Source organism: Bidens hawaiensis, unplaced genomic scaffold, assembly GCF_021521415.1.
Source record: "Bidens hawaiensis isolate Kalapana, Puna unplaced genomic scaffold, B.hawaiensis_p1.1 tig00001721_1, whole genome shotgun sequence".
Lineage (NCBI taxonomy): Eukaryota > Viridiplantae > Streptophyta > Magnoliopsida > Asterales > Asteraceae > Bidens > Bidens hawaiensis.
In genome coordinates, this window is record NW_027491098.1 from 554176 (window position 1) to 567305 (window position 13130).

At 34.6% G+C, this 13130-nt stretch overlaps 1 protein-coding gene across 1 annotated transcript; it reads left to right on the forward strand.

The window, feature by feature from the left end:
- The first annotated feature begins 6722 nt into the window (after positions 1–6722).
- On the forward strand, positions 6723–8548 carry LOC143595131 (fatty acid elongase 3-like). Its single transcript, XM_077074248.1, has 2 exons — positions 6723–7398; positions 7874–8548. The coding sequence occupies exons 1-2, from the start codon at positions 6746–6748 to the stop codon at positions 8340–8342; spliced, it is 1122 nt and encodes a 373-aa protein (XP_076930363.1). The 5' UTR covers positions 6723–6745; the 3' UTR covers positions 8343–8548.
- Positions 8549–13130: the final 4582 nt, after the last annotated feature.

Sequence of the window (13130 nt, forward strand, 5' to 3'; positions counted from 1 at the left end):
TTGAGTTGTGATTTTTTTTATTGGTTCTTCATTAATTTTTTAGGGAATTTTTTTGCTACTAATTTTTCTTATCATTCTTATTTTTGTCTCTCTTTATAAAAGAACCTGATCTTATAAATTGAACAACCGTATTATGGTAAAAGAAAATATATAAAGCTCAACTTGATTGTTGGCCAATAAATAAAATACTGAAAGTAACATCTAAAGCTATTTTGGAGTGATGCATTCGAGTCGTAAATCTCTTGCGCTTTTGGTGCTACTAAAACTAATCTGATGTCGACCCACGCGTACGTGAATAGGCATTTTACGTCTTCAATTCGCTTAAGTAAATAATAATCAGTTTTCATAATTATTTACATCTTTACCAAACTAAATATCAATTAATTAAACTGCATGTCCAAGTGAAAAAAGAATTTCAGGATTTCATAAATCATAATCCAAGTCTTTCTAATTTCATTATGTACGAAAATTTACGCATTTTTTTCAAAGCGGATATCATGTTAAGATTCAAAAGAAAAGTCAGGTAGGAACGGATGCTATAGGTTTTCACCATTTTTTTACCAGCCAAAGTTGATAATCCGATCTATTAGAGCATTCCCAACCCATTCTCTATATTATTGTGAGGAGAGTTTGTAAATTATAAGGTGAGGTTTTGAGTGGTTGTGAGTGTAAATTATAGGGTGGAGAGGGAAAATGTAGTGATTTTTTGTAAATTTGGGAAAACTTTATTTGTCCCTATTTATTTTTTAATATTTGTTGAATTGGTTGTGAGTAAAGGAAAGATAAAACTTTAATGATAAAGGTATAAAAATAATATTATTTAATTAAACAGGAAAGATAAATGTTGTATTTTATAGTGTAATTATAAGGATAAAAATAGAGATCCGGATGAGAATGATCTTAGTTATCAAGTCCCCAAGTACCCTTCTAGTGTTGCAGACCAATAATGTTTCTTGTTTAATTTTGCAATGAGATCACTAGGTGTGAGGAAATCAAATTGTATGGATAGCCTAGTTTAAAATTGACCCATAATTGTTTTAGGGCGGGATCACTTTACGTCCCTTTGTTAGTTTTTATTAATACAATACCCGTAGTTTAGTTTAGTTTTTATTTATGCATCAAGTTGTCATTAATTTTGTTGGAAATGATTTTTTTAGAGAAGTAACTAATATTAAAAATTTAAACCTGTCATATAAGTTTTAAAACATTATCTTGTATCTACTAAATTTAATTATTTATATTATGATATATTAACTTGTGTGAAATCTATGTTTTTATTATAATAAACTTTTATTATGAGAAAAAAATGTAATTTGAACAACCATGTTATCATAATAAAATATACGAAAGCTCAACTTGATGGTTGGCCCGTCAATAAAATATCAAAAGTACGTAACATCGAAAGCTATCTGGTAGTGCCGCATTCGAGTCTCCGTCTCCTTCTCCTGTGTTTTTCGTGATACTAAAACTAATCTGATGTGGACCCAACTTATTTCGTGCGTATATATGGATTATAGGCGTTCCACGTCTCCACTTAAATAACAATAACTGATTTTATAAATGCATACTTTAGTTTGTCCCCTAAATATATTTGTGCTACACTTTTAGGTTATAATCTTCAAAATGAAGTTTTGATGTTATGACTAATACATGTTAACGACCATAATGAATTAAGATCGGACCTCTTTTACGTTATGACTAATGCACGTTAACGATCATAATGGATTAAGTTCAGACCTATTTTAGGCTACAAACGTTTGCTTTTATTGTTCCTACTTTGAATTCAAAAATTTTATTAACATAGTTGGTCAAACATTTTAAAAGATTTTATTTAAGGTTTGGGTTCTCTGGTAGAAAATCAAGTTTGAATATCACTTGTGTCATTTTTTGGTGTATACCGGCAATGAAGAATTTGACCTATGCCTTGTGCAAAGGTTATCAGTTCGAACCCTGAGCCCACCCGGTTTTCGTCTCACCGTGTGTTACGCCAGAGAGTTCTGCTCTTGTAGTGGCATAACAACTGTCAAGTGACAGTCGATGGTATGATTTCCCGGGGAAACGCCCAATTAACCGTGGATTACCCGCTAAAATTCAGTCCTAGTTGTTGGATAAGAAACTATCTAGATTAACATAGTTGATTGCACGGTCAAACTATACAACACTTGCGAAATCAACTCAAACTTACGAGCGAAAATATGATAATATCATGATCGAAGGTAGACCCCTAAAATGGTTTCATGAAGAGTAAATTAAAGGATTACATGCAAGTTCTCTATATAATCATTTGCGTTAAAAAATAAGCTCTCTGTAATTTAAATACTTTATCTCACTTATTCTGATACGAATCATAATCATTTCGGTTTATAGTCGAAGCATAGAAGAAAGTGAAAGAAATAAACATTAAGATATTTATATATATATATGTATATATATATATATATATATATGTTGAAGATTAAACAAAATTAAGAAAACTAAATTTGTTTTTCCTTTTGGTAGTAGTATGCTAGTATTCTTTGAGTTTTTAAATCTTGGGGCTTTATATAATTCAGAAAGACTTGGTTCGCCCATTGTTGGTTGTTACGAGAAAATTCATTTGACCTCCCGGAAACCCCCGTTCCTAACTTGCTATCTTAGTGGGTTGGCAACTTGGAATATGGATTTCACATGTTGCCATGCCTCCCTGTGACAGATGGAAATTTGCTTAGGATTCAAATTAACTTTTACTTACACTAATTAAAGTAAATCAAACGCCTTTAATGCAAAAAGAATCTAAAATTCCAATAAACGTAGAAAATCTAAATACTAAATAGACGCATTTAGTTTCTATTTTCTAATGTATTGACAATCTAGTTATGTTAGTCATGATGCTATGAACATTGTTAGCTTAATAGCTTCTCATAAGATGATAACACGACTGGTATAATAATGTCAAAGTCACAAGTTTTCATAATACGTGTCATGAAAAGATGGGCCGACGTGTAGTTAGCTACTCGTATTCGCATGGTCGTGTCGTATATATAAACTTCTTTAGTTTTAGACTTTTAGTGACTTCAAAGTTGAAGCTCGATTACGTTTGTAAATTGTAATACAACGTTCCTGACTTCCTGGCAATATAGTGTATGTCAACTAAAATAATAAATCAGTTGATTTCTATTTATTGTTATCTTTACTAGCTTGTTTATTCGATTTCATATAAAAAAACATTCTGGAATTTTAGTGAGTTCCATTTTATTAAATTTAAGGTATATATTTTCCCTATATTTATCAGCTTTTTTCTATTCCTATTCAATTTATATAATCAGAGAACATTTCATTGAGTGTAGACATGCATGTAACTAACTATATATAGCCTATGACGTTTACCAACACATCAATATTTGTAAACAAAAGAACATTATGCATCAACAAGTTATTTGCATACTTACAGCATAATTGTGATTCATACCTTTGATCCACGCAATGCATCATTATATATGATTGCCTGCATCAAATCAAATTATAAAAAATTGTTGGACTAACATCATCTAGCAGCTTAGAATTTAGATAGACACCATTGTTCTGGAATAATAATTTTACACACCATGTTATCCACATAATACCATGCAAATCTTGAATCAATGCAAGTTACCAATCTTAAAAAAACAATTAACCTTATTAAGACTTAAGAGCATCCGCAATGCAAACCCACCGTCAGCCTCTCTTCTATTTTCTAGCGTCAGCCCAGAATTTTTTTCATGAGAGTGATAGAGAGGCTTAACACTAACTTAAGAAGGGCGGTCAGGATTTTCACATATATGTAACATAAAAAAGTAATAATAAGGTGGGCGGTCGCGGTCCTCTGTTTAAGGGGTTGGTCCGCCCCTGCCCTTTACCCTCACAAAACATAACCCAACCATACGTCCAATTTTTCGTCATAACTTCCGGTCACACTCCATCCTCTCTCTTCCTTTTCACCTATCTCACTCTTCCACCGCTACTACACCTTGAATCCGGATGCCCATAATGCTCTAATTATCTCTAAAAGATTTTTTGGGACCTTCGAAATTGAGAGCCTAAAATAACAAAGCGTAATTAATAACACATTAGAGTTGCCACTGCAATATTGTGCCTAAAGTCCTTTGCATGACGTGTGGAAACTGGAAATCAAAGAGCTAGGTCTGGTAAAATTGTGTGTCGGTGCCTCGATCAAAACTAAGATATTTTAAATGTCGTGAGATTTTTTATATGAAAATGCTCGACTATTTATTTTGCGTCCCGTGTGGACCCTCGCAGGAAGAAAACCTATAATCGAATCTAAGCTTTTGTATATAAAATAAAACATGTAACTAACGTGACATATTCATTATATATATGAAATATAGAATGCTAGACTGAATATAGAGTGAAAGTTATGTCAATCGAATATGCTCTTATATTAATAATTTTTGGAATAGACGGTAGAAATCAATGAATTATCTGAGTTAGGAACTATCCAAATTTGTCAGTTTGAATTCCAAGTTTATCCGAGTTTCCGTCCATCAATATGTTACGCTAGATAGTTCTCCACTTTACCATCATGTGGCAATCGACAATATGGTTTTCGAGAAAAATGCTCAAGCAAAACTATGAAGCCAGCGTGGACCCGGTTAATATAACATAGTCTGATCATGTAGGATAACAAAGTTCTCCAATTTAGAGAGTGCGGTGCCTTAAAGACAAAAATATTACCATTTTTTAGTGAAAAGCCAAATTACTATTTACAACTACACCTAACCTCTATTTGAAAAGTGTATCACATTTGTTACCGTGATTTTAAAAATAATAATAATATAAACAGTTTTTTTTTTTAAAGTTATCTTGAATTCCTGCCATTTAGCAAACGTGTCCAATGCGTTACGCATTTAACACTGTTGAATTCTTATTTTATTATTCATTTATGTATATCTATACTATATATAAAGCATGAGTTAGGATATCTTAAATTTTAAAATGTACAAAACTCATTGCTTTATATATAACACATAATATATCAAAATTTAAAAAATTAGGGGTACTTAAGTCTTACTCACAAATCTTAAGTAACTTGCATTCTTTTAAAATATACTTACAACTTTGGTCCCCAAACTTCACTATCTTTTTTGTAAGTTTAATAATAGTTACACACATGCCCCCTAATTCAAAACCAACTATCCCACGACTTGTTAACGGTCATAACTTTTTCACACGTTAATATTTTTTCAAAAACATTACGTCATAAAAACGGGCATTTTATTCTCTTTAATTTGGTTATAATATTGCTATAGTTTTTAGTTTTAAAAGGTTAGCATGTTACGCGCTTATCATTTAGAACCTGGAAATAAGTCGAGTCAGGCGAGTTCGGGTCATTTGTAAAAGTACAATAGGGTCGGAATGAGTCGATACAAAAAAATTGATATGGTTCGGGTTCGAGTAGAAATGAGTCAGGTCAGAACGTTGTCGAGTCGGAACGGGTTTGGGGCCAAAACGGGTTGGTTTGTAAAATGATTTATTTTAAATTATTGTATATTGGTTAAGCATGTTTTAATGTCGGTAACGTACATTCCGTCCGGTTACGCGTGTTCAATCTTCGATTACACGCAACTGGCTTTGCACGAGTTACGCGCCCAATTTTCGCTACGTGCTCACTGTCATCAAGTGATGTATGTACCGACACGGACTATGCGTTTAATATTGAGTTGCGCGTGCGCCCCGCTGCATTGCGCGGGCACCATGCTAGTCTATATATAAAGCATGAGTGAGGGACCTCTTAAATTTTAAGAGGTACCAAACTCAATGTTTTATGTACTACACACAATGCATCAAAAATATAAAAATTAAGGGTAATAAAGTCTTTTCATTCCTTTAAAATATACTTATAACTTTGGTCCCTCAACTTCATTATTTTTTTTTAATTTAAATAATAGTTACACATATGCCCCCTAATTCAAACCAACTACCCCTCGACTTTTAATGGACGTATCTTTTCACACGTTAATATTTTTCTTAAAATAACTACATCATAAAAACAAGTATCTTATTCTTTTTAATCTGAGTATGATATTGCTATAGATTTTTTGTTTTAAAAAGTTAACATGTTACGCGATTACCGTGTAGAACTGGTAACAGGTCAAGTCGGGTGAGCTTGGGTCATTTATAAAAGTGGATTAGGGTCAGAACAAGTCGATACAAGAAAAATGGTTAATTTGGTTCGGGTTCAAGTAGATAGGGCCAGGTCAGACCAATGTTGAGTCGGAACGGGTTTACGGCCAAAACGGGTTGGTTTACAAAAGTGATTTATTTGAAATTGCTGTATATTTCGGGTTTGCTTCTTAATTTTCGTCACCGGTTACGCATATGTCGTTGTTTACATGTACCGGGGCCGATAAACGCGTGTTCACGACCACGCAACTCACATAACCAAATCTTGATAAGTGCTCAACATAGCGCCCTGCACCGGTAATCGTTATGAATTACACGCGTGGTGTTCGTTAAGCATGTTTTAATGTCAATAACGTGCACTCCGGGACGGTTACGCGTGTTCAATCTTCGATTACACGCAGCTGGCTTTGCACGAGTTACATGTCAAATTTCGGGCTACATGCACATTATCATCAGATGACGTATGTACTGACACGTACTATACGTTCAATGTCGAGTTACGTGCACACCCCGCTGCATTGCGCGGGCACTCAGCTAGTATAATAATAACAAGTAACAATAATTTACCTCAAAATATCGGTAGCTTATGATATATAAATTTCAAACCACCCAAATAAACACCAACCGGTCAAATACATCTTTTGTTCCAGACGCGTACGTCGTAACCCATCTCCAACCCACAAACCAACCTAACCCAACACAACCCTTGTTCTCTCTTTACGTGGTTCTTGACCGACCGACCGGCCGGCGATCACCACCAACCAGCCGATCGGTGTTCCGACGACGGGTCACGATGACCCTCAAAACATTCATCATCTACTATTTATCGGAACACCCGGAGATTGTGAATTTCAGGTGGAGCCACACCCAATCATGGGGCTCCACGTGGTCATTCCTCTTCACCTCCATCCTCATCTACATCCTCCTCTCCCTTGTCCTCCACCTCCTCCTTTACTACCGCCGCCGCCCTGTCCCTCTGGGCCCCATCCCCGCCCTTCATTCTCTCTCCATGGCCCTTATCTCGCTTACCATATTCACCGGTATCCTCTTCTCTGCCGCTGCAGAGATCAGGGATACCCGCTGGTTCTGGCGACGGACCAATACGACACCGTTCCAATGGTTTTTGTGTTTTCCGCTTGGCACGCGCCCCTCCGGCAGGGTTTTCTTTTGGTCGTATATTTTTTACTTGACGCGCTTCCTTCACACGCTCCGGACGTTCATTGCCGTGCTTCGGAGACGGTAAGTAATATTAGAGAATACTATAGACTATAGCATTATAGGTTTTTTTTTTTTTTTTTTTTAATGTTATGTTGTTGCTATCATGGTTTTGCGTCTAAGGTTGATTAATTGCCAGGAAGTATTAATGGGGTTTGAAAATACAATGCCTTTAAAATACATGTGTTTGGAGGTTTTGGGTTCAAGCTCATAAACCACTTATGATTAAAATGAGATTCGTAGTTAAAAAACGGCTTGTCGGCAATCTATCAATTAACCAGGGATTAATTACTATTCGGTCAAAAACGATAAAATTTAAAAAAAAATATATATAAAGTTAAACTACCTATATATTGCAATCTAATTAATCACGACTAACGAGAGTTATATAACACTGGTTATTGTAATTAGGAGATAACTTTAATTATGTTTCCCTTTATTTTATATATGTTTATATTTTAATATATATATTTGATCAATAGTTTTTATAAAATTTTAGGAACCTCTCGTTCTTCCGCCTCTTCAACCACTCGATCCTGATCCTCATGTCGTTCCTTTGGCTCGAGTTCTCGCAATCATTTCAAATATTAGGGATTTTGTTAACAACCTCTATATACTCAATCGTGTACGGGTACCGGTTCTGGACCGCGATCGGTCTCCGGAGCGCGTGCTTCCCGTTCGTGATCAACTGCCAGATGGTTCTGCTCGGGTGCAACGTCATCTGCCACGTCGGCGTGCTTCTACTCCATGTTAAGAAAGGTGGTTGCAACGGAATCGGCGCGTGGGGCATTAATTCGGTCCTCAATGCTGCCATTTTGATGCTGTTTGTAAATTTTTATGTGAATAGTCATCTCAGAGGACGGAAGAAGTTAAAGTCAAAGTCAACGTCGGATTGCCGTGATGATGTGGACGGAAAAAGTAACGGAGTTTCTGCCAGTATGGGAACTGATAGTATTAAGGATATTTGAGAGGTGTGACCCACTTCTTGATTTTTGTATTTTTTTAGTTTTAACTTTAGTTTTTTCTATTTTGTGGGCGGTGGTGGTGTAACTAAATTACATAAGATATATAAAAGAAAGGAAAAGGAGAGGAAATAAATCGCCCATTGATGATGAAAATATTATATGTATAATTAATGGGAAAGTGTATTGATAATATAATGTTGTTACATGTACATATACTTGAATAATGTTAAATTGGAAGTTAAGCGTATATCAATATTGTAAAGAGTCTATCTTGTAGTGATATTAGAGTTATAAACAAGGGGAATGCAAGCTCGATTTGTGACTAGATAAAGGATTATAAGTCGAGCTGGTTTGTGTGTTGCGATCCCAAGTGAGTCAAGTCCGATTTGATCAACGGCCATGAGTATGATTTTACAATAAATAGAATTTTAAAGTTAGATGTGAGTATGGTGGTGGTTAATGATAGATGAAGTCAATGGTAGTTTGGTAGGTTAGTATATGTATAATTTGTTTATAATTTTTTTTACAACCCAATTTTTTTATTGACTCCTTTTATATTTCATAGAAACATCCAAACGAATTATAATGTAAAAGAAAGAATAAATGTGTTTCAATGTATTTTATTTTGTTTTTTGTTTTTGTTTTGGCGGTGATAGTTAGGGGTACAACAAAACTAAAACAAAAAATAATACATATATTATAGTTAGTGGGAAATTGTATCATAATATAACATTGTTAGAGCATTCTCATCCCGTTCTCTATCCCTATATCCATATATATCATATAATTACACTAAAAAACACTACATTTTTCTCTCCTGTTCAATTAAATAATACTTTTTTATACCTTTTTTATTATAATTTTCTCTCTCCACCCTATAATTTACAAAAAAATCACTACCTTTTCCCCAAATTTACAAAAAATCACTACATTTTCTCTCTCCACCCTATAATTTACACTCACAACCACTCACAACTTCACCCTATAATTTACAAACCCTCCTCACATAATTTTAAGGGATGGGTTGGGAATGCTCTTAGAGCATTCTCATCTCATCCCCTATAATTATGTGAGGAAATTTGTAAATTATAGGGTGAGGTTGTGAGTGATTGTGAGTGTAAACTATAAGGTGGAGAGAGAAATGTAGTGATTTTTTGTAAATTTGGGGAAACATTTAGGGAAACATTGTTTCCCCTATTTATTTTTAATATTTGTTTGATTAGTTGTGAGTAGAGGAGAGAGAAAACTGTAATGATAAAGGTATATAAAATATTATTTAATTGAATAGGAGAGAGAAATGCAGTGTTTTTTAGTGTAATTATAGAGATAAAGATGGAGAACAGGTTGAGAATGCTCTTACATGTATTTAAATAAATATCAAATTAGAAGTTAAGAGCATATCCATAATATTAAGTCTTTAAAGGAGTCAAAGTTGTACGGATTATATTAGTATTGTGTTTTACAATTATTATTTTTTAAATTGATAACTGGGCGGTGGTTGACTCGTAATTAATCAAAATCCAATCCGGCCACAGGCCACACACTTTTAACAAAGCCCGCGACGATATGCCCAGCTGGCCAGCTGAAGACAAAATCTACACACCACCGCCAGATGAACAACAAAGACACAGAGACCTCGCTGATGAAATGCATATAATACTAGGCCTGTTCACGAGCTGAGCCGAGCCCGAGCCAAGGCAAGCTCAAGCTCGGCTCGATAATCAATCGAGCTGGCTCGGCTCGAGCTCGAGCTCTTAATCGAGCTAAAAATTTGAGCTCAAGCTCGGCTCGGTTTTAAATTGAGTTGGCTCAGTTCGGCTCGATTTGGCTCGAGTTTACCTGTAATACTAAAAATTATATGCAATCATCAAGCTAAACTAAATAAATATGACGTTAAGATCAACACCAACCAAATACAAACTAAATAAATACGTCTAATAACACCATCGAAAACAAAATATGTTCAACAAGTCTAGACCAAACCAAATACAAAATTAAGCAGAGAAGTATTATCTATGAGCGACGGCCGATGGCGTAGGTGAATATGAGCAGCTAGGGTTAGGGTGGAAAATGGAACGTATACTGATTATTGAGTGTGTGAACTATGAAGTCTCATCTCTCACTTACTCAGTATATGGAATTATGAATATGAACTATGGAGTGAGAAAGGAAATTGAGCTGGAATAAAGGAAAGCCCATGTGTTAAAATAATTGGGCTCGATAATTATATGCATGTATGTGTGTGTGTGTGTGTATATATATATATAATAAATTAAAATAAAATAGTTCGAGCCAATCGAGCGAGCCTATCGAGCGAGTTCGAGTCGAGCCGGGGCTAGCTCAGGCTCGGCTCGTTTAGAATTCGAGTCGAGCTAGGCTCGGCTCGTTTACAATCGAGCCGATTTCGAGCGAGCTTTCTCTGAGCTTTTTTCAAGCGAGTTTCGAGCGAGCTTCAAGCCGTGAGCTTTTTGAACAGCCCTATATAATATAAAGAGAAAGGGATGGTTGGTAAAACAGAGAAGAGAGAACGTAAGCCACAAATACATGAGTCAGATGGAAAAGTCACAAATATAAGGTCACACAAACTAATAAACAGTGTTTTTACTGAGAGAGCTCAAAGCTACTTTTAATATATATATTTACCAGCCAAAAAGCATTCATATATAATACATGTTAGAATAGGGTGTTCAGGGTCTACTTCAATCTGTTTTAAGGATAAATTCAAAATGAGCCACTAATCATAATTTTGAGAAATACTAACCAAGCCGGTCGGGTTGGTTAAGTCTGCTAGACTAGTCGGTTCCAATGGTTTGTTTCCAATGGTTTGTTTGAGCTCCTGTTTGCATTAGTTAGAAACACAAAATTCATAATGGCTCGACAAACACATGAAGCACATTATGGACCCCACCCATTAAACCACTTTTCTTAGTTATATTAGTGGGCCACACAAATTTTGATGCGCATCTTTCACTTTGAAGCCAGTAGTTTGGTCGGTTTCGGTTTTATACCCAAGAAAGTTTCAGTTTCATAAAAATACGTGTGAACTTTATGTAAAGGTACAAAAATATAGGCCAGAAAGATTCTACAATTCATGCACAAGTGTCTCCTGAAAAGGATGAATACTCGTTCTTTTGCTTCACTATTTCACTATGTTGCTTTATTTTTTAAATATTTCTGTTTATCTCACCACGGCAAGAATATATGGCAACTTACAAGTCTATACTCCTTTGTGACTTTGCCCGGATTTCAGTCACTTTAGTAGAACCGGCTATATCGAACTTTGTTTTCACATGTCCGGCTCGTTTGCTGGTACCCAATTTGGTAACATACACGCTCCTTTGTTTAACAATTAATCCATCATATCAGACTAACCGATTGGTTCCATTTCAAAATATTGTGGTAAACAAAACATGGTATAGATTTAAAAAAAAATCCCGTATATGCGTACTCTTCGATAGCTGAAATAGGTGTCATGGACATATGGTTTTGTGGCTGAATTTTTAGCCAACAGGTTTAGTTTATGATATCCATGTGTTAGAGAGGACGAAGAATTCATATGGGTATGATGTGTGGTTTCATTCAATAACAAATGTTTATCATATAAAATTGATTCATTGTTGACAATTGAAGAACTAAAATGAACTAATAAAGTTATGGGGTACTTGTAACTTATGGGTAAATGCTCTCAGTAATTTTATGATTTTGAGTAATTAAGAGTAAAATAAGATATCAGGTATAGGATTAACACCGACATGAGTACTATCTATGAGTGTCACTTCACCTCTTACCACTTCTAAAAACTTAAAAGGTTATTAGTTTTTCTTATACAGTAAAGTAACTTTTATTTTCTGAGAAGTGTATTAAACATTTTAACTAAACAAATGCACTTGAACATATCTATGGATGTCAGTGTGATTTGATTTATAAATTATGATTTGTAGTATAAATAGAACAGATTAAATACACCGAATTTAGAAAAAAAAATCATACGTATTGCATATAAAACACGTTAGTATTGGTTCTTATTTCTAAAAGAGAAATTTTGCACAACTAGAAATTCAATGGATATCTAATTTAAAAAATGTTTGTGTTTTGTCTTTGCTGAATCCAATGTCTTAAAAACCGGTTTTTACTCGTATTGGATTGGGCTAAAAATGATATAACCAGTTAAACCAAGTTGTAACGAGAGATTCAACCGGGTTAAAAAATTTACCTTGTAATTTCAGATAAGTGTAACTTTAACTCAAGATAACCCAAACATGTATGATTCCTTAATAAAATATAATCCAAACGTTAACCCATAATAAAATAAATAATACAAAAGCGCTCGATTTTCAAAAAATAATCCAAAAGTTTACTTGTATAAATGTTAGTCGCTAGGTTAAAAGTAATTTTTAGAACATACGGACCGCAAAAAATCAAAATCTCTTGGACTTAAAACTGGTTTACTGATTTAAACTGTTATTTTAGAAAAATAATGCCGGTTCAATGCTATAGCAGTCCGCCCAAAAATGTCAGACTCAAAATACCGGCCTGATGTGCGAAACCCGTTATTACCGATTTAACCGGCTGCTATGAACCGGTTTTTAAAACACTGGTTGAAGCTTTGAAAATGATTATAGTATATGGTAAGGGGGAGGGGGTTCTTTTCCGTTTTTCAAAGTTTTCCATGTACGCAACATAAGCGCAACATCAACTCTTACCATGTTTCCCAATTCTTTCATTATTTTCCTCAAATAGCAGGGTGTCGCTACAGTTTCCCGGTTTTCCGTTTTGATTTATTTACTGTAA

Excerpts from the sequence above, each read along its gene's own strand:
- LOC143595131 (XM_077074248.1), top strand. The coding sequence starts at position 6,746 with ATGATATATAAATTTCAAACCACCCAAATAAACACCAACCGGTCAAAT. Across the intron at positions 7,399-7,873 it reads ATTGCCGTGCTTCGGAGACG|GAACCTCTCGTTCTTCCGCC; the intron begins GTAAGTAATATT and ends ATAAAATTTTAG.